General features: G+C 47.9%; 1 protein-coding gene across 3 annotated transcripts in view; it reads right to left on the bottom strand.

The window, feature by feature from the left end:
- The window catches only part of WDR26 (WD repeat domain 26), a 569,671-nt gene that overhangs the window by 137,970 nt on the left and 409,491 nt on the right, over positions 1 to 22,210 (bottom strand). For all 3 annotated transcript variants that reach the window (XM_069233823.1, XM_069233822.1, XM_069233824.1), the window contains one exon: positions 19,947 to 20,076. In XM_069233823.1, the coding sequence (XP_069089924.1) occupies positions 19,947 to 20,076 (130 nt within the window). The remainder of the gene's footprint in view (positions 1 to 19,946; positions 20,077 to 22,210) is intronic.

Raw genomic sequence — 22,210 nt, 5'->3', positions numbered from 1 at the left:
GAACAAACAAAACCTCAGCAAGTGGGCCAGAAAAAAGGTCCATATGTTGTGAGGAACACCAAGCCACAAATTTATTCCAACAGCAGGTGTGGCCAGTTTTAGTGGAGGGACTCCTGGCTGCCAAGATCAAACTCTGAAAGGAGATTGAAAACCCTCAACTGTCAACGCTCAGTCTCCATGCATGAAAGTGGAGCGTTTGCAGGTTCGGATTAAGAACCCTGCCATTGTGTTGCAATGAAGATCCTCCCCGGCAGGGAGCCTGACCAGAGGACACATGCTCAGGAGTTCCAGGTACCAGACCCTCGATGCCCAGTCCATAGCCTCTAGGATGACTTGAGCCTGGTCCCCCTGATCTTTGTGAGAACCTAGGGCAAGAGTGGCGTACAGGAGCCCCGAGTCCCACTTGAGATAGAAAACGTGCCAGAGTGAGAGTCTCTTTGGAAGTTCCAGTGCGCTGAGGTGCTGAAATTAAGGGTTCTCGGGGGTGGCGAATCGATATAACCAAGGTTCTTCCAAGTCTCGGAAGAGACCTTATAACACCTCCGGATGTGGAATCCATTCACAACCCACAAGGCATTGACTGCTGAGTTTGTCCACCCGCCATTCAGAGATCCCACTAGGTGTTGTACGACCAGGAAAAATGTCCTGACAGGAAGGAGTGCTGGGGGCTGGAGCTACACCTCATCTGAGGATCCCTTGGAGGAGATGTCAACAAGCCTTAGCAGCTGCAAAAGACTGCGCACGGGGGTACTGTCCTGCGTGGGAAGGCAAAGGCTTACCTCCACCAAAGTTGGAGAGCTGGCAAAGAGAACCAAGATGACTACTCCAGACCACCACCCGTGATGCAGGATCCACGCAGCTCAAGATGAGAGGAGATCCACGCAGCCGGTCGTCACTTACTGTAGGTGCCTGCGGTTGCAGGGAAGTGGCTCCTTCATTCCAAGAGAGATTCCTTTTTGTGCAGGATGAAGAGTTGCAGTCTTCTGAGGATGCACGACTGGGGTAATGTTGCAAAGCTGGCAGGAGACGTGGAAACAAAGTTGCAGAAGAGTCGTCTTCATTGTAGCAGCGTTTGTCGGTTTCTGGAGAGTCCAGTCGTGGTTCCAGTGGCCTGAAGGCAAAGCAGAGGAATCCTGCTGTAATCTCGCAAGCCAAATCTGAGGCCCCACCCAAGAGAGAGACCCTAAATATCCCTGAAAGGGGGATTGGTCACCTAATCAGGTAAGCACCTAGCAGGACGGGGCTCTGACGTCACCTACCTGGCCTCGCAGATGCTCCTAGAGTTCCCTGCTAACCTTGGAAACAAGATGGCAGAACCCAGGGACCCTCTGGATGAGCTTTAGGCACCACCCCTGGGGTGGTTATGAACAGGGGAGTGGCCATTCCCCTTTCCAAAGCCCAGTTCAGAACCAGAGCAGGGACTGGGGGTCCCTGAATCAGTGTGGACTGGTCTATGCACGGAGGGCACCAAATGTGCCCTTCAAAGCAAGCCAGTGGCTTGGGGAGGCTATCCCTCCCAAGCCAGTCACACCTATTTCTTAAAGGGAGAGGGTGTTACCTTCCTCTCCCAAAGGAAATCCTTTGTTCTGCCTTCCTGGGCTTGATAAGATCAAGCAGCAGGAGGCTATAAACCTGGCGGAGGGGTGGCAGGAGCTGGTCTGCCTGGAAAACCCTGTAAGACTGGTGGTAGCAATACCGGGGTCCTCTAAGGAGCCCCCAGGAGTGCATGGAATCATACTTCCAATACTTCCAACAGTATTGGGGTATGATTCCGACATGTTTGATACCAAGCATGCCCAGGTTAGGAGTTGCCATTGTGTAGCAGAACATAGGTAGTGATGTATGTCCAGTACACGCGTAAAATGGCGTCCCCGCACTCAAAGTCCAGGAAAATGGATCTGGAGTTTGTGGGGGCATCTCTGCTATCCTATGACCTATCATAGGGGTGACTTATAGTGACCTGATGTAGTGACCTGTAGTGAAAACTGGTATATGCACCCGTTTCACGAAGGCTGCAATGGTAGGCCTGCAGAACCCTTTGCATGGGCTCCCTATGGGTGGCAGAATAGCTGCTGCAGCCCCTGTAACACCAATGCCCATATAGTACCTACGTACCATATACTAGGGGTCTTACATTGGGGGACCAGTATGCCAACTGTGGGAAGAAAAAGTTACCAGCAACCAAATTTAGAGGAGAGAGAGCATAGTCACTGGGGTCCTGGTTAGCAGGATCCCAGTGAATACAGCCAAACACAGAAACAGGAAAAAAGTGAGGGTTACCAAGCTAGAAAGAGGCTACTTTCCTACACTGACCTAGCCTCCCTTTGATGGATGTGAAAAAGCTTTCAGTGCCAAGGGAACCACCCTCAACTCCAACACAGAGATGAGACTCTGCACCAACTCAGGAGTGAGACATTTGCAACTAGTCCGTTGTGGGTGAGGAAGTGAGAGGGGTCTGCCGCTGACCCAGTCCTCGTTTGTTGGCCACCACTGGAGATACTTTGCAGTTTCCTCCTATATCTGGACAAGGCTGAAGAGATTTCTCGGATGCTGCGCCCCCTGGGACTATGTCCAACTGCACAGCCTGTACATCCCAGGGGGCATGCTTTACCAGAAGAATGCAGGAGGCAATGAGATCCAAAAGCCTCAGTCTCACCCAAATCCAAGATAGATGCCAAATCATTAGAATCTCAGCCTAAATATCCCAGACTCGCTGCTCCAGAGGATAGGAGGGAAACTGTACTGCTCAAATGAAAGGGAGCATCTGAGAGTGAATCGGGTGTGACTTTAGCATGCTGATAGGGAACCCCAGTGAATACAAAGGGCCACCATAGTCTGTAGGTGGGCAACAACTTCCTAGGGCGAGCCAGTCTTCAACACACAGAAGACTGAAAAACCCTAACATCCGCAGATGGGCTACAACCACCACCATTACTTTAATGAATACCAGAGGGTCCCTGGTGAGGCCAAAGGGGAGCACATAGAACTGAAATGCTCATAGCCCATTGTGAAATGCAGGGAACGCCTGTGGGCCGGCAGGACAGGGATGTGGAAATATACGTCCTGCAGGTCCTGCAGTACCATTCAGTCTCCAGGATCCAGGGCGGACTAGAACGAACCAACATGATCATCCTGCATTTCTCTTTTCAGGAAGTAGTGAAGAGGGTGCAGTGCTTCATAGGGAAGTGGCTTCAGTAGTTTGGCACTAAGAAGTAGCAGAAATAACACCACACACCCTCTCTTGATGGTTCCTTTGGCCATAAGACCCTGCCCTTCATGACGAAGTAAGCAGAGATGGTAGTCCTCTCAACCGTTTTTGGGATGGTGGCAGGGGTGGAGGTATTTCCAAAAATGGTAGGGCGTACCTCTTCAGGAAGGTGTTAAGTACCCACTTGTGGGATGTGATTGCTGACCACTGAGGAAGGTGGTGCCCGATTCTGCCGCTAATGAGATGGCTGTGCTGGTTGGAGGGCATACTAAAGAGGATTTGAGGATGCAGCAGCTGGAGAGGCAGAGGACTGGACAACAAGCTGGGACTGGCTCCTGAATCCTTTTTGGTCTTCGCAGCTGCATCCTCAAAAGCTCAGTGCAGGCTGTTAGATCAGGCATGGCTGGTAATGCAGGTACTCAAAATTACCCATTTCACTAAGGAGGAGATGGGGAGGGCAAGGTTGGTGGGAAAAAATGCACTTTCAATTAAGGGCTTCATTCAAGAGGAACATGGGTTCAGATGATCGCTTTCCAGGTTGAATCACCTCAGTCAAAATATTAGCCTTGACCTAGACGACTGTCAACTGGAGAGACAGAAGTCTTCTGCCACCTTGCGCATCACAGTGGTAAAGAATGAGTCTTCCTCCAAAACCTGGCCCAGAGGGAGAGGTTACCAAGCCACTGCCATTGCACACCAGTTATTGTCAAAAGGGTCCTTCAGGGGACAATACACCTCCTCCTCATCACCTCCTTCAGGAAGGTAGAGATCAGTGGTAAGGTACAGGGGATAGGAAGGCCTGGATGGTGGCGGAACAAACATCCAACGGCATCGGGGCATTTGCTTGTCATCAAGTGGTGTTGGGAGGGATGGGCATGTGGAGGCACCAGTGACGCATGAGTCTGGATCCGGAGGGCCTGGCTGATGTTGAGAGTAAAACCGCCGAAGGTAACCCAATCGGGGCACATCTTAGCTCTGTGTGGCCCGAAAACGCTCCAGAGGAAGCTAGAGGCCCAAAGATGGCATGCATGGCACCATAGAATTCTTTAGATTGCACAGGCCTTGCTCCTGCTCCAGGAAACTCGGGGTAGCGCGTAGAGGGCCATGACACCAGATCCCCAGGCTGAGCTAGAAGAACGATGTTGAGAAGGTAAATTCGAGGCGCACTTCAAATTCTTGTGCTTTCATTTATTTATAATTTCTTTTTTTAAATTTATTTATTATTATTATTTTTAAACTTGCCTGACTTCGATAAGGAGGTATTGGAGAAGGAAGACTATATATGGATTTAGATATTGACCTACTCACACCATTTTCAATACGGCTTTGGTTCTGGGCTATCTCTTGGCCCTTGCAAAGCCTCACTGTTAAGGTACTGTTCTGACTGGCACATGTGTGGAAACATGACAACCTACGAGTGGATTCCATTCGATTTGAATTTAAATTTGCAGTTAACCTGGTTGGACCTGAACATGCAAGTTAATGGGCATAGTCGACTGCACATACTGACAGAAATATTGCAACAGTTGGGAACGATGTTTGGCTACAGTTTGGTAAGGCTCTCTACTTCGAGACCGCACCATCATCTAATGCTAATTTGCACCTGCCCGACAACTCTCATATGGGTAAGGTCAAGAGGGAGCGCTGACGGGGTGAGGGAGCCAAGAGATTGAATCTTGCAAATTCTAACAATGCCTGCCTCTCTTGACGGATGCTGATTCCACTTCTTCAAATTTATTGGCGCGATGAGAAGAACTATACTACTGCAGCCTTCCTCAAAAGAGGGGTGGGGAAAGGAAAAGGTTGCTTACCCTGCAAGAATCAGTTTGTGACATGTACTGCTGTAGGTTCACATGCTGTGCATGCTTCCGCCATCTAATGTTGGGTTTGGATGCGTGCAAGTTGTTTTTCTTTGAAGAAGTCTTTTGAATCACGAGTTAAAGTGATTCACCCTCATGGTGATAATGCGCATGGGCATTGACGTCATTGTTTTCCCACAGGCAGGTGAGAAAGTGGCGCGAGTAAGCATCAGTAAAGAGAGGCCTGTGCAAAGAAAACAGTAGGAAGGAAATTCAATGGCCACAGGTGTCCGGGGAGGAAGACGGGTGAAAGTGAATCTACAGCACTACATGCCACGAACAGATGCATACTAAGTAAGGAACATTTTCTGGTCGAAGCAAGTGTTGCTATACATACACATGCTCTGCATAGACTTCAAAGTAGTCCCAATCCAAAGTGGTGGCTAAACTGTAGGACCTATCATACGGGCACAGTGTGTGCTCTAGGAGATGTGGACAAAGTTCTTTTAGTTTTGGCGTAATATGTCTGAAAGCATTAAATTATCCATCTTGTCATGTCTAATTTAGATAAGGGCTTTCTGTTGTGAGGGGGCGAAAAAGCAACAAAGTTGTTTGGTATTGCAAAATTCTTTAGTTCTGTCAATATAATACATTAAAGCTCTTTTTAAGTCTAGTGTATGAAGGGTCCTTCCTGCAACTGAGTCATGATGCGGAAAGAAAACAAGTAATTCAACTGATTGATCGAGGTGGAAAGTGGACACCATCTTTGGGAGGAACTTTGGGTTAGTTTGAAGAACTACTCTCTCTCTGTGTAGCTGGCGCTCACTGACATCTAAATGAAGTAATGGCCACCAAAAACGTGACCTTCCAAGAAAGAAATTGAAGGGGGCAGTTATGCAATGGTTTGAATGGTGGACCCTTAAGTCTGGTGAGCACAAGTTGAGATTCCATGCAGGAGGAAATATAGGCAGAATTACTCTTTTAAGGCCTTTCATAAACGCTCTTCTAACTGGTATCTTGAACAGGGATAAGTGTTGCCTATTTTGTAGATAGGCAGCCACTACAGCTAAATGCTAAGTATTAAAGTATAAGCTAGACAAAAGTCTGCAAATGGAGAAGATATCAGACAATTTATTGAACAGTTGCATTAAATGGATCAATATATTTACTACAGCAGAAGAAAACTAATCTTTTTTTCTTGGCTGCGTAATGCTCTAGTTGTGGATCTATGAGCTTCTATTAGAATGGTCATACATTGAGGTGGAAGATTACGGTAACCGAATTCTATGACCTCGGTAGCCAAATCACAAGGATGAGTTCCTTTGGATTTGGATGCCTGATTTCTCCATGGTTCTGAGTGAGGAGGTCTAGGTTGAGAGGAAGTTTCTCGTCGGAAACTACAGAGAGCTTGAGTAGTGTGGTGAACCATGGTTGACAAGCCCAATTGGGAGCTACTAGAATGAGGGTGAGAGGTGTTTGCCTGAGCGTCCGAACCACAAACCTAAGGAGAGGTGGAGGGGAGTTCCCACTCATCGACTTGTTGCTGCATCCTAATGAGGAGGTCGGCAAAGTCGCTCTCCATCCCTGGGAGGTGTTCCGCTAGCAGGTGGATGTTGCCACATATTGCCCAACACCAAATTGTCTGAGATATATGTGATAACTGAAGAGAGTGTCTAACCTACCTCCTGATTTTTGTACATAAAACATGGCTGTCATGTTGTCAGTACAGGCCAAGACAGTCGTGCCTACCAGGTGAGTTAGAACACCCAATGCTAGGTGAACAGCTTGAAGGTCAAGGTAGTTGATGTGAAGACCCTGATGTCTGATGTCCAAGAGACCCTGAACTGTGAGATCCTATAAGTGAGCACCCCATCCTGTGAGGGACGCATCTGCTGTGAGAATGCTCTGGGGAACAAGGTTGAGGAATGGCTGCCCTTTTATGTGTTCCACAACAGCAGAGAGCAGTAAGTGTTGCTGTTTACCAACACTAGATCTCATAACTGACTGTCAGAGACATTGGCATGCCAGACATTCTTGCAGCGGGCGCATATGTAGTAGCGCATATGATACTATTGCTATCATGCCCAAGAGTCACATAACTGTTTTAACTTATGTTGGATGGGGTGAAACTGTTGTAGTAGTGTTTGGATGTTTTGAATCCTGGCTACGTTTAGAAAGGCTAATCCCAGTTGTGTGTTGAGAACATCCCCTAAATATGGCTGAATCGGCGAAGGTTGAAGGTGTAACTTCTGTATGTTGATAGTATACCCTAGTTGATGGAGAAGTTGTAGAGTGGTCTGAGTGTATTGATGACACAAATGGAGCATCCTGGCTTTGATTAGCCAGTCATCCAGATAGGGGACGACATGAACTTACTGTCTGCGTAGATGTGATGCTCCTACTGCTAGCCATTTGGTGAACTTCGGTGATGGTAGTGACTCCAAACAAGAGCATCTTAAACAGTAATGCCTTCCTGCTATAATGAAGCAGAGATTTGCAGTGAGCTGGATGGACGGGGATGTAAAAGTAAGCATCCTTTATGTCTAGTGCTGACAAACTTGCCCTGTTGTAACAGTGGGATCACATCCTGAAGAGTGACCGTGTGTAAGTATGCTGATAGGATGGAATGATTTAATGGTCTGAGGTCTAATATGGGCTGTAGTAAGCTGTCTTTTTTTAGGGAATAGAAAGTATAGAGAGTATATTCCTGAGCCTTGTTGTGGAAGAGGGACATGCTCAAAGGCTCCTTTGTGCAACACAGCCTGCATGTCTTGTTTGAGTAGGTATTGATGTTCTATGGAGAGTTTGTTTGCGAGTTGGGATGTTGGGAGGTGTGGTGATTGTAAGAAGCTGGCCTGGTGTGTGGTGGACATCTATGGTGTTATCACCTTATACCAGGTCCAGGTATCCCCAATTAGTGAAGTGTAGGCAGGGTTTAGAAGTCAAGGCTCTCTAGAGGTAGGTGTGGCTGAGCAGCCAAGACCTATCTGGGAGACATGCAAAGCTTATGCAATACCACTATAGTCACACAGCAACTTATCACACATGAAAGAACCACACAGCGTTACAAAAATAAAGGTACTTTATTATAGCAGTTCCCCCCAACGGGAGGTAAGTACACGTTAATTATATACACAATAGCAATCAGCAAATAGCATAAAAAGTAATAAGCACTGGCAATACTTAGAAATAAATAGAAAGGGCTCTAGGGGAGGACCAAACCACATGCTAAGAAAGTGGAATGTGAGATCCAGTCCCCCATCCAAGCATGTGGAGTCGTTAGAGAGGAGCTGTAGGAACTAGAAACCTGAAGAGGTGAGTACCAGAATGACCCCCAGCAACCAGTAGAGCAGAGGTAAGTACCTTTTTTTTCTCCCCAGGACCAACCGGAGGACCTAGGTAAAGGATTGTGTAAGACCCAGACTGGACTGGAAGAACTCAAAGGTGGATTCTGGCAGAAGAGGAACTGCAAAGAAAGGGGACCAAGTCTAGTTTGTGATGGAGTGTCCGTTTGTGGCAGGAGCCACTACCCACCCTTCTGTGTATGCAGGACCAGGTCAACGAGGGACAAAGACCACCAGCTGTGCAGCACCTGAGGTGAAGGAGTCCTTGAAGGGATGCAGATGTTGCCCCATGTCTGCTTTCAGGTTGCAGTTGGTCAGGGGTGCAGGAGAACCACCAACAAGCCTTGGCAAATGCAAGGGAAAAAGGAGAGGAGTTGCACGGCTGAAGAGGACCAGCAAGTTCCAGGGGAGTCCAGGGTGACCCTCAGCAGTCGGGAGAGCCAACAGAAGCAGTTGAAGCCCCCACAGGCAACCCACTGGCAGCAGGCACAGCAAGGCGCAGTGAGGCCCAGTCAGCACACCTGTCCCACGTCGCTGGAGCAGCAGTGAGGAGACTGCTTGGCAGGAAGAAGTGCTGGGGGCCAGGAATACAAGAAGCCTGAAGATCCCTTGGAGCAGGCGCAAACAAGCCTTGGTAGCTGCAAGAGTTGCTGTGCACAGGGGTACTGTCCTGCAAGGACAGAGAAGAGCTTAACATCTCCCAACTTTGACAGCTGGCAGAGTGGACCACTCCAGACCACCACCTGTGATGCAGGATCCACGCAGTGCCAGAGGAGAGCAGGTTCAAGCATCCAGTCATCGTTACAGTTGGTGCCTGCAGATGAAGGGGAGTGACTCCATTATTTCAAGAGATTCCTTCTTACTTGGAGCACAAGAGAGATTCCTTGCTACTTGGAGCACACTAACATCTCGCCGACCTCAGAGGGTGGACAGCAGGGGAAATGTTGCAGTTGCTGGAAGGAGCCAGAGAAACAATGTTGCAAAGTGGAGTTGTCACTGAAGTGGCAGAATGTTGGTTCCTTGAGGTGTCCAGTTGATGTTCCAGGAGCCAGAAGATGAAGTAAATGATGCAGAGGAGTCCTGGTGGAATCTTGCACGTCGAATCTGAGGACCCATCCAAGAGAGAGACCCTAAACAGCCCAGGAAGGGGGATTGTCACCTATCAGGGTGACCACCTATCAAGAGGGGGCTGTGATGTCACCTGCCTGACCTGGCCACTCAGATGCTCCCAGGGACCTCTGCATATCTTGGTTTCAAGATGGCAGAAACAAGTGGCCACCTGGAGGAACTCTGGGCACCACCCCTGGGGTGGTGATGGACAGGGGAGTGGTTACTCCACTTTCCTTTGTCCAATTTCAAGCCAGGGCAGGGATCGGGGGTCCTTGGACTGGTGACAACTGGATTATGCAATGAGGGCACCAAATGTGCAAAACCGGTGGCTTGGGGAGGCCACCACTCCCAAGCCAAATAACCCCTATATCCAAGGGAGAGGGTGTTACCACCCTCTTCCACAGGAAATCCTTTGTTCTGCCTTCCCCTGACTGAGGTGGTCAAGCAGCAGGAGGGCAGAAATCTGTCTGAGGGGTGGCAGCAGAGCAGGCTGCCCAGAAAACCCCAGAAGACTGGTAGGAGCATTACTGGGGGTCCTCTAAGGAGCTCCCAGAGTGCATGGAAGCATACAACCAATACTAGCAACAGTATTGAGGTATGATTCAGATATGCTTGATACCAAACATGCCCAGGTTCAGAGTTACCTTGTGTAGCTGGACACAGGTAGTGACCTATGTCCAGTACACGGGTAAAATGGCTTCCCCGTACTTACAAAGTCCAATGTGATGAAGTGGAGTTTGTAGGGGCACCTCTGCTCATGCAGGGGTGCTCTCACACACAGAGACCTGCACCCTGCCCTTTGAGCTAAGAGGGCCTAACCTTAGGGGTGACTTACAGTGACCTGGTGCAATGACCTGTGGTGAAAGGGTGCATGCACCTTTTCACGCAGGCTGCAATGGCAGGCCTGCAGACACATTTTGCATGGGCTCCCATGTGTGGCATAATACATGCTGAAGCCCAAGGAGAACCCCTGGTGCCCCAATGCCCATGGTACATAAGTGCCATATACTAGGTACTTATAATGTGGGCACCAGTATGCTAATTGCGGGGTGTTTAATGTCCTAGGCAACAATCCTGGATCGGAGGCCAAGCACATAGTCCACCCACATCTTGTAAAAGAAGGCTGGAGAGACCTCTCCATGAGCCTAAACAGGTGCTAGTGGTCCACCTTACAGGGTGGTCAAACGGAAGTTAAAAGGGAGAAAAACCCTACTCCCTTCTGAGGCACCTCTGTAAGTGAAGAGCAGGCATGGCAGGGGGGACATCCCAACTCCTTTTGAGTTTTGCTGGGGGCCCCATGATCATACCCTTCAAAGTCTTGTTGAATTTTGCAACAAGTTCATTGGTTTGTGGATGGGATGGAGTGGTGAATTTGTAAGTCATCCCACACGTGTTTCAGGTAACCTGACAAAGTTTGTACCTCAGAAAACCCCATTCAGGTAAGAATACCAATCAGGACCTTGCTTCAGGGTATTTTGGTAGTATGATCCACTACTACCAGTATGTGCGGATTCCCTGAGGCTGCGGGTGGCTCAAGTGGACCCACAATGTCCACACCAACCCTTTCAAAGGGAACTCCCACCACAGGAAGTGTAATGAGGGGGGGCCTTTGGGTGGCTACCTGCCTTACCACTACAGAACACTACAGAACTCCTTCACCTTCTGGGACATATTGGGCCAATAGAAGTGGTTGACAAGCCTACTCAGTGTTTTTGTTTGTCCCAGATACCCAGCTAGAGGGAGGTCATTGACCAAAGTTAGGATAAACTCCCTAAACTGCTGAGGCACTACCACTCTCATGGTTGCACCAGGTTTAGGGTCTCTGGCCTCAGCGTAAAGGAGCCCATCTTCCCAATAGACACTGTGGGAGCCAATGACGTATCTCGTTTCTTGTGCAGCTGCTTGCTGCCTCAGGCCTTCAAGAGTGGAAAAGTACTTTGTCCCTGAGACAGCTGTTCCCTTAAGGGTCCCCCCTGGGCCCAAGAGCTCTAACTGATAAGGATCCAGCTCCATGGTTCCCTCAGAGGATAAGACATCTTCCCGAGAAGAGAGGTCTTGCTTCTTTTGCTGTTCAGAGGCTGGTCCCCCAGTTCTCTTACCTTTTCTCTTGGAAGGTTGGGCCATTATTCCAGGCTACAACACTTATTTTTTAGCGGCACATGGTGCAAACAGAGCGTCGGGCTCCCAATGGTATCCTATTGTGGGGGTTGACGACACCAGGGGTCACTTAGATGCAGCAGGCTGAGTCCAGGGGGTCAGTTCCGGAAAACCACAGGCTGGACAAGTAGGAGGGCCACCTGCTGAACATTGCGGCACTGGAGGTCGGGTTCTCCAAGGCCTGGGGGCTGCGGGTTCAGTGTACCTTTTGGCATCAGATATCTTCGTCCAGAGCTTTCGTGGTCAGGGGGGTCCTCTGGATTCACACTGTAGGCGTAATCGTAGGAGGCAGGAGAGGTGAACCCAGGGCAGGCATTTGCTCAGAATCACCTAGGGATCCACTCTAGTTGTTTGGGCCACCTGGACACATGCCGTGGGTGTCTGGTGCAGAGTCAGGGCTCACGGATCCAGGGAGGCTCTGGAGTCCTTAGATGTATTTTCTTCTTGGACAGGGCCGCTGTCCATGGAGTTCTTGGTCCTCTGTGATGCATAGGAAGAAGACCTTTGGAGAGAGGGAAACAATTCCAAGAGTCACAGTGGAGTCCAGGAGGAGTAGGCAGTACTACCCACCCAGTTGTGGATGTAGGAGTTGGTCGATGGTTCTGAAGAACAGGTCAGCACTGCAGCCCAGGAGCCGGAGAAGAGTTCCAGATGGATGAAGATGTTCCAAGCCTAAAGGAAGATTGTAGATGGGTGTTGGTGCAGGATTTCCACCAACCAGCCTTGGCAAAGGCAAACTCGCAGTTAGTGGAAAAGAGGTGCTGCCGGGGACCAGCAAGGCCCAGGAGGGGGAGTCACAGGGGGACCCTCAGCGTCAGAGTCCACAGGAGCAGAGGCAGCACCCAAAGAAGTCCCATGGGATGGGGTCACAGAAGGATCCCACATCGCAGGAGAACCATGCAGGAGGCTGGGATTTGCAGGAAGGAGTGCTGGTGACTGGAGCTGCACGTCTCCTGAAGATCCCTTGGAGGAGATGCAAACAAGCCTTGACGGCTGCAAGAGACGCTGGAGGCCATAAGTCGAAGTAAAGGTTGCAGAGGAGTCCTGTCGGAATCTTGCTAGCCGAATCGGAGGACCAACCCAAGAGAGAGACCCAAAATAGCCCTGAAAGGAGGACTGGTCACATAACCAGGTAAGCACCTATCAGGAGGGGGCTCTGACGTCGTCTGTATGTCGTGATTTATAAAGCGCATTCCTACTCAAAAGAGCATTGAAGCGCTAGAAAGAGAGCACGTAATAGAAAAAGTAGAAAAGCGCTAACCAAAGGAGAGGGACGAGAATAAAAATGATAAAAACATCCAATAAAAAACAAAAACAAGAGAGTTAAAAACACTGATCATAAGGTACCAAAATGTTAACGAGGAAAAAGCCAAGTTTTTACAATTTTCCTAAATTTCATATAACAGGATTCTTGCCTAATATTCAAAGGGAGCGAGTTCCATCCTCTGGCAGCAGCCACCGTAAAAGCTTTATCCCCCATTTAGCTTTATGAGTTTGAGGGACCTGTATCCAATAGGCTTGGGGCGACCTCAGGTATCTTTTAGGTATATACCAGTGGAGTCTAGAAGTCAAATACCGTGGTCCTATTCCATGAGCTGCCTTGAAAGTAAGACAAAGCGATTTGAACTGTATACGCTGCGCCATCGGCAACCAATGTAATTTCTTAAGACTCTCTCTAGCTGATATACATTGCGGGAGATTGAGAACCGCTCTGACAGCGGAATTCTGGACTAATTGGAGTCTATTAATCAGCCCCTTGTCCAAATTAAGGAACAGTGCATTGCAGTAGTCTATCTTGTGCCACTAGTGCCAGAATAGCAGATCCTCTCCATTCATGTGACAAATAAGGAAAGATTTTTCTGAGCATTTTAATGGACCATAGACTGATGTTTACCGTATGATTAACCTGTTTTTTAAAGGATAAATGTTCAAACAAAATGCCCAAATTTCTACTAACAGTAGTGGGCACGGGACAGTTGCCACATTCAGAGGGCCACCACTGTGAGTTCCATAAATCTTTTCCAAGTCCAAAACATAAGATTTCAGTTTTGGTGGCATCATTTTAAGCCAATTGATGTTCATCCATTTACTCACTGCCAGCATACAGTTACTAAACCGATCTGCCACCTCCTCCCATGGCTGATTAATAGGAATAATAAGCTGGGAGTCATCAGTGTAGGAAGATGGGGTAAAACCAAAAGTGCGGATGAGGCTAGCCAATGGCGCTACATACACATTAAACAATGTGGGGCTGAGGGATCCCACAAGGTAGAAGATAAGGTGTAGATTTAAAGTCACCACAGCTAACTGTGGTCCATCTATTCGTAAGAAAGGACTCCAAGAGTTTAAGCGCCTGGTCCCTTATTCCCACTTGATGCTGACGAGACGACTGCCAACCTTTGAATTAAGATGGCAGGAGCTCTGGGCACCACCCTGGTGGTGGGGCTGGACAGGGGAGTGGTCACTCCCCTTTCCATTGTCCAGTTTCGTGCTAGAGAAGGGACTGGGGGTCCCTGAACAGGTGTGGACTGGTTTATGCATGGAGTTCACCAAATGTGCCCTTGAAAGAAAATCAGTGACTTGGAAAGCTACCCCTCCCAAGCCAGTCACACCTATTTTCATAGGGAGAGGGTGTTACATCCTTCTCCCAAAGGAAATCCTTTGTTCTGCCTTCCTGGACTTGATCATATCAAGCAGCAGGAGGGCAGAAACCTGGGCTGCCCGAGAAACCCTGCAATACTGGTTATAGTAATGCTGGGGGCCCTCCAAGGAGCCCCCAGAGTGCAATAGTATTGGGGTATGATTGACATGTTTGACTCCAAACATGCCCATGTTCGGAGTTACCATTACGTAGCTGGACATAGGCAGTGACCTATGTCCAGTATAAATTTAAAATGGCGTCACCGCACTCACAAAGTCCAGTTAAAATGGTGCTGGAGTTCGTGGGGGCACCTCTGCTTGTACAGGGGCGCCCTCACACACAGGCACCTGCACCCTGCCCTCAGGGCTGAGAGGGCCGACTATAGGGGTGACTTACAGTGATCTGGTGCAGTGACCTGTAGTGAGACCGGGTGCATTGACCCTGTTCACGCAGACTGCAATGGCAGGCCTGCTGAACCCTTTGCATGGGGTCCTTACGGGTGGCAGAATAACTGCTGCAGCCCATAGGGTTCTCCTTGAACACCAATGCCCTGGGTACGTAGGTACCATATTCTAGGGACTTACTTCAGGGGGGGGGGGGGGGGGGGGGGAGACCAGTATACCAATTGTGGGAAAAAAGGTAAAATTTAGAGGAGAGCAAAACTACTGGGGGCCTGGTTAGCAGGAACCAAGTACACAGTCTACGGCCCTTGGCAACCACTAAATGACGTCCATGTTCTGGCCGAGTTAAGGGCAGGTGGGAATGTCGTTATTGGTCCACAATGTGAGCCCCCACTCTTACTCAGTCACCCTCTTCTTCCTCCGTCCTTGCCCAGTTTCTCTCAGTTCAAGAACTGGAAGATGGAACCATCAGCTCTTGCCCTGGATTTGTACCTGCTCCTTCCATTGCCAAGCAGTGCCCATGAGGTGACCGCACAGGATGAAGAGGGAAGGGTCTTGGGCTCCATGCCATAACCTCCTGCCCACAGGCAATGGCAACATGAGGGTTGCTTATGATATGGCACCCAGTGAACTTGTGCCGCATATAAGAGGAGCTCACGCTGTACCACAGGGAACACTCATCAGTGTGTACGAATCATCAAAAACACTATGTGCCAGGCATAGCCCATACACCCTCTTATTTCATGCCATTTACTATGTGTTGCTGTGTCCTGAAGAAAGAAATGCTTTGCGCTCGCCTGTTAGGGGCAGCCTTTCCTAACCAGAAGCACTGTTTAAACCGAGGTGCAGAAGAGTTGCCCCCACGAAATCCAGAAACACTTTGTGCCACCCGGGTATATTCTCTGCCGGCTACGCGGGGGGGGGGGGGGGGGGGGGTTGGGGGGGGGGGGGGGGGGTTGGGAAGGGGGATTAGGGGGGGGGGGGGGAGGAGGATGGGAGGGGGGTGGTATGGGGCAGGAACAGAATTTAAAAGCCTTGGTATACTGTAAGGAAATGCCTCCTTGGCATGGTTACCCCCTAACTTTTTGCCTTTGCTGATGCTACGTTTTGATTGAAAGTGTGCTAGGACCCTGCTAACAAGGCCCCAGCACCAGTGTTCTTTCCCTAAACTGTACCTTTGTATTCACAATTGGCACAGCCCTGGCACTCAGATAAGTCCCTTGTAACTGGTACCCCTGTTACTAAGGGCCCTGATGCCAAGGAAGGTCTCTAAGGGCTGCAGAATGTCTTATGCCACCCTGGGGACCCCTCACTCAGCACATGCACACTGCCTCACAGCTTGTGTGTGCTGGTGGGGAGAAATAGACTAAGTCGACATGGCACTCCCCTCAGAGTGCCATGCCAACCTCACACTGCCTGTGGCATAGATAAGTCACCCCTCTAGCAGGCATGAGCACTATGCCCCTACAGTGTCTAAGCAAAACCTTAGACATTGTAAGTACAGGGTAGCCATAAGAGTATATGGTCTGGGAGTTGGTCAAACACAAACTCCACAGTTCCATAATGGCTACACTGAACTCTGGGAAGTTTGATATCAAACTTCTCAGCACAATAAATGCACACTGATGCCAGTGTGCCATTTATTGTAACATGCACCCAGAGGGCATCTTAGAGATGCCCCCTGAATACCAATCCGACTTCTAGTGTAGGCTGACCAGTTCCTGCAGGCCTGCCACAAACCAGACAAGTTGCTGGCCCCATGGGGAGTGCGCCTTTGTCACTCTGTGGCCAGGAACAAAGCCTGTATTGGGTGGAGGTGCTTCACACCTCCCCCTGCAAGAACTATAACACCTAGCGGTGAGCCTCAAAGACTCACCCCCTTTGTTACAGCGCCACAGGGCATCCCAGCTAGTGGAGATTCCCCCCCACCACCCCTTCCGGCCACTGCCCCTACTTTTGGCGGCAAGGCTGGATGAGATAATGAGAAAAACAAGGAGGAGTCACCCACCAGTCAGGACAGCCCCTAAGGTGTCCTGAGCAGAGGTGACCCCTGCCTTTAGAAATCCTCCATCTTACGTTTGGAGGATTCCCCCAATAGGATTAGGGATGTGCCCCCCTCCTCTCAGGTAAGAGGCACAAAGAGGGTGTAGCCACCCTCCAGGACAGTAGCCATTGGCTACTGTCCTACTGACCTAAACACACCCCTAAATTCAGTATTTAGGGGCACCCCAGAACCCAGGAAATCAGATTCCTGCAACCTGAACTACAAAGAAGGACTGCTGACCTACAAGCCTGCAGAGACGACGGACGACAACTGCGTTGGCCCAAGCCCTATCAGCCTGTCTCCAGAGTGGAAAACCTGCAACCAGCGACGCATCCAACAGGGACCAGCAACCTCTGAAGCCTCAGAGGACTGCCCTGACCCCAGGATCAAGAAACTCCAGTGATCAGCGGCTCTGCTCGACAATCTGCAACAAACTTGCAAATTTTCTACAACTTTAAAGACTTCACGTGAGCCGGAAGCGTGAGACTTTCCACTCTGCACCCAATGCCCCCCGCTCGAGATCCAGAGAACAAACACCACAGGGAGGACTCCCTGGCGACTGCGACCCCGTGAGTAGCCCGAGACGACCCCCCCTGAGCTCCCACAGTGACACCTGCAGAGAGAATCCAGAGGCTCCCCCTGACAGCGACTGCCTGTAACAAGGGACCCGACGCCTGGAACAAGCACTGCACCGGCAGCCCCCAGGACCTGAAGGAACAGAACCTCAGTGCAGGAGTGACCCCCAGGCGAACCTCTGCCTAGCCCAGGTGGTGGCTGTCCCGAGAAGCCACCCCGTGCCTGCAATGCTAGAGTGACCCCCGGGTCCCTCCATTGAATCCTACCTAAAACCCAACGCCTACTTTGCACACTGCACCCGACCGCCCCTGTGCTGCTGAGGGTGTGTTTTGTGTGCCTACTTGTGTTTCCCCCCCTTCCCCCTCCCTGTGCTCTACAGAAACCCCTGGTCTGCTCCTAGAGGACGCGGGTACTTACCTGCTGGCAGACTGGAACCGGAGCACCCCTGTTCTCCATAGGCGCCTATGTGTTTTGGGCACCTCTTTGACCTCTGCACCTGACCGGCCCTGAGCTGCTGGTGTGGTAACTTTGGGATTGCCTTGAACCCCCAACCGTGGGCTGCCTATGCCCAGGAACTAAGACTTACTTGTAAGTGTTTTACTTACCCGACAAACTAACCATTACTTACCTCCCCCAGGAACTGTTGATTTTTGCACTGTGTCCACTTTTAAAATAGCTTATTGCAATTTTAACAAAGACTGTATATGATATTGCTTTTATTCAAAGTTCCTAACTTACCTGTATGAAGTACCTTGCATTTTATGTATTTACTTCAAATCTTGAACCTGTGGTTCTTAAAATAAAGAAAATATATTTTTCTATATAAAAACCTATTGGCCTGGAGTAAGTCTGAGTGTGTGTGTTCCTCATTTATTGCCTGTGTGTGTACAACAAATGCTTAACACTACCCTCTGATAAGCCTACTGCTCGACCACACTATCACAAAATAGAGCATTAGAATGATCTAATTTTGCCACTATCTTACCTCTAAGGGGAACCCTTGGACTCTGTGTACACTATTTCTTACTTTGAAATAGTATATACAGAGCCAACTTCCTACATATACTCTATGCCAGATGTGAGTACTTTGTAACCACCAGGAGGAAGACTTACCTGTGCAAGGCCAAGAGCATTTTATGTCAGCATAGGATCCCCTTTGATAGGTTCACAGGCACACACATTGACTGCTGGAGGGTAGGTACAGTGTGCACTTAAGACCCGGTCCTTCTTACTTTAATGCACATGTGTTCCAGGGTCATGCTCCAAATATCTCCCTCAGCAGTGAGGTTACCGGCTAAAAAAAGAATACCTCTCGTACTCCAGCCAATTGTCGGTGAAGAATGACTGTAAAAGTAAGGGCCCCAGAGCTCTTCTCCTCCTGTCTGACTCGCAGCAGTCCATGAGTGTGCACTACACACAGGTTCCCAGACTCCAAGGCCAATGCAGACACTGCTCTCATGCTGGTAATACTATTATCAAGCATGAGCAAAGCACCAGGATGGGTCTGAGCGGTTTGGTTTTCTGCTCAAACGGGGACTGGGAGCCTTAGACTGTGCCTGTTCTCCACCTGGCTGTGCAATACAGCTCGGGCTGGAGGCTCCAAAGTGCGCATGTCAGTTTGGTTGTCCTAAGACAGCCGGCCAAACCGACGTGCGCACTTAGCAGTTCCCATCATTTCTCCTCCCGGCTGCAGCTGCCCCGCGCTTGGCTAGCAGCCTGCAGGACGAAAAATAAAATGATAAAACAATTTTAGCATTTTATTTTTTATTTTTAATGCATGAATTTGCTACTAATGGAGGAGCCGCCGCTGTCTCAGTCCTCTTCTTTATAATCAGGAGACAGACAGGTTGCAAACCTGGTGGACGGTCCGCAGGTATTTCGCTTGGCAGCTGAGACAGAAGCTAAATTAATCCCATTCCATTAGCAGCGCATTGTTGGTCATAGCCGATGAGCGGAAGAGTAGACCCGAATGGGCAAGGCCCAAAGGCTGTGAGTGGTGCACGTCGAATCAACAGGCAATGTTTTTCTTGTTTTACAATGGAACACAATCGAAAACAATACTGACGTGTGGCAGTGAACATCGAACTGAAGGGAGCCTGAAACGGTCTCAAACTGGAACTCTGAAAAACACATCCAAACCAGAATGTGGGAAGAAAACAATCTAACAATTGAGTCGATGCTCATGCGCATTATCACCGAGAGGAGGAGTCACTTTACCTCGTGACTCGAAAGACTTCTTCAAATAAAAACTTGTACACATCCGGACCCAACACTAGATGGCGTAAGTATGCAGGGCATGTGTATCTACAGCAACACATTCCTCAAATATAACTTTTTTCTTTCTTGCAAATGTGTATACTTTCCTTGACAACTATCTACTTACATTTCCATTACAAAGCTTGTATGTAACCAGCCCTACACACAATCAAATCTGCTTCAAGCTGAGCTAAATATGTTTGAAACAAATAGGATTTTTGTGACTCAATTTGTTCTAGCTATTTGTTTTTTTTTTTATATACTTTCCTAATTAGTGAGCGAGCTATCACTACAAAACAAGATTAATGTAACTAATCACATTGCCTTAAAACATTTAAATATAGCATATACACTAGGCAGAAATGACACCAGTTTTGACTACACTGTAGAACACAAATAGCATACATTACCTTCACTACCACTGGCGATGAAGTCTTCATTATGGCCTCCAAAACATGAATGTATTGTGTAAAACCCTTGAGTAACACCTTGGTATTTTCTCACTAAAACTCGGTCTTGCAAGTCCCATAAGTGGACTCCCTAAGTACACAAGACAGAAAGATATTAAATATTAATATACTACTGTATCACAAGAAAAAAATTGAATTATAACTCCACATGAAATGCAACATTTAAATAGGTAATAATATGTTACAAGGAACATGAGAAGTTATCTGTATCACTATGTTCTTAGGATATAGTTATTTATAAACAAATAATTTACAGTCATTTGAAAAAAAATACATTCAGATTAACCTGTACACTATTTAAAAACAATATCTAGTAGGAGTCTGCTTTCTGGATAAATTGTATAGAAGCCTGGATTGCTTCTGTTTTGAAAACCAGCCAGAAACTTTGAATCGCAGTAGCGCCAACACAGCAGCTCATTTTTACCACAATTGATATGACAGCTAATAATTATCTATTAGCCATAAACCATGAACCAAATCATCCCTGTGCTGTATAAATAATCACGTCATCCTGTACACCACATTTTGTGGGTTGGCAGGAAGGGTTGCACAAGAATCTGCTAGAGATACTAAGGTGCTTACCTTTTGCTGCCCTAAATTATGTAGAATTAGATTGCAATATGAATGCAGAAATATCCTAGCAGTTAAATAGCTAAGGAAAATGTTACTAAACTGTAAAAAATGATTTGTAGTTCTTGGTTTCACAAGCTGTTGCTGCCATGCCATGTAGTTTTTGGTTTGAAACATTGCTAATTGACATTTAGAGGTCTAGTTTTGATTTCTAGCATGTGACATGAGTCGCAATCATAGCTCCTAAAGCATACAATGCAGATAAAGAGATTCCACCTGATTATGTTCTTTTTTAGCCTCGATGGAGTAGGTATATATGTGTGCAACAGAGAACCTAAAATTATGTCAACACAATTTTGTTGCATTCATGCCTTAGTGAGGTGGTAGGGTTGCAGGTATCAACACTACTAGCTGAAAATCGATTGTAAGACTTAAAAGGGGTTTTTCGTAGGTGCTGTTGTAGATCCTATGTTGTGTACAGGGAGTAAACTAGTACCCTTGCCATCTAAAGCTATGGTTTGCAGAAAGCGATTTTCTAAAGTGTATCCTCAAGCAGATATCAAGCAGATATCAGTTAAAGGAGTGGTGACCAAAAAGGCCATTGTGGATCTGCTTTTAAAATCTGAATACACCCATCGATCTTTGTAGGAAGCTGGTTCTTTAAATAGTGAACCAAACAAGGTACACTATGTAAAGAGTCCAAGCTAACCCCAGAGAGGAATGACAGAGGCACAAATTACACCACAAATACTATTTTCTCTGGTAATGTGGGCAGGCAGTTAGGCATATCAGATGGTAGTGTTAAGCATCCAATACAAACACATAGGCAGTAAATGAGACACACTCAAAGAAATCAGACAATTTATCAAAATAACACATACTTTAATGTACATTTTGATACCAAGATCATCAGAATTAGGTAAGTACTTTTCTAATTAGGAATTTTTACAGTTTCCAAAAGTTGACAGCAATTTTTGGGTGTGGAAATGTTATCCCATGGGAGAAAAATATGTACTGCATTCGGACACTTCACAGTGACTAACATGACTATTTTCAAGGACTTAAGGCGAGGATGGGGAAGGGTCCAAGGCCATACCAACAGGTCGCTGTAGGAAGCTGGCTTGGTACATACTATATCCAAATGAGCTTTAGTGTGCACAGAGTCCAGGGGTTTCCCAGAGGCTTAACAAAGGATAAAGTAGATAATACTAATGCTCTTTTGTGGTAGTGTGGTCGAGCAGTTAGGCTTATCGGAGGGTAGTGCAAAGCATTTGCTGTACACACACATTCAAGATATGGGGCACACACTCAATGACTAACTTCAGGCCAATTGTTTTTATAGAGCAAAAATATATTTTGTTACTTTATTACTAGAGCCAGAAGAACCTTGTTGCACGTAAGTATAGTTGTCAATAGGTATCAAGCATATGTATCAAATCAACTTTTTTTGGTTTTTGTAAATAAAGCAGTTTACAAGTAAGTAGCAATTTTCTATTTTCAAAAGTAGACATGGTGCAATTTTCCATAGGAGACCATAAAGTCCTAGGGGAGAAAAGTGTTAGCACAGAAAACCGGTAAGTACACGATTTAGGACTTCAGTCTTCGGAGGTCAGGATGTCATGAGGTCGAAGTTT

Source organism: Pleurodeles waltl, chromosome 5 (genome assembly GCF_031143425.1).
Source record: "Pleurodeles waltl isolate 20211129_DDA chromosome 5, aPleWal1.hap1.20221129, whole genome shotgun sequence".
NCBI lineage: Eukaryota > Metazoa > Chordata > Amphibia > Caudata > Salamandridae > Pleurodeles > Pleurodeles waltl.
Note: the sequence above shows the minus strand (reverse complement) of the source record. Positions and strands in the feature narration are given on the sequence as shown.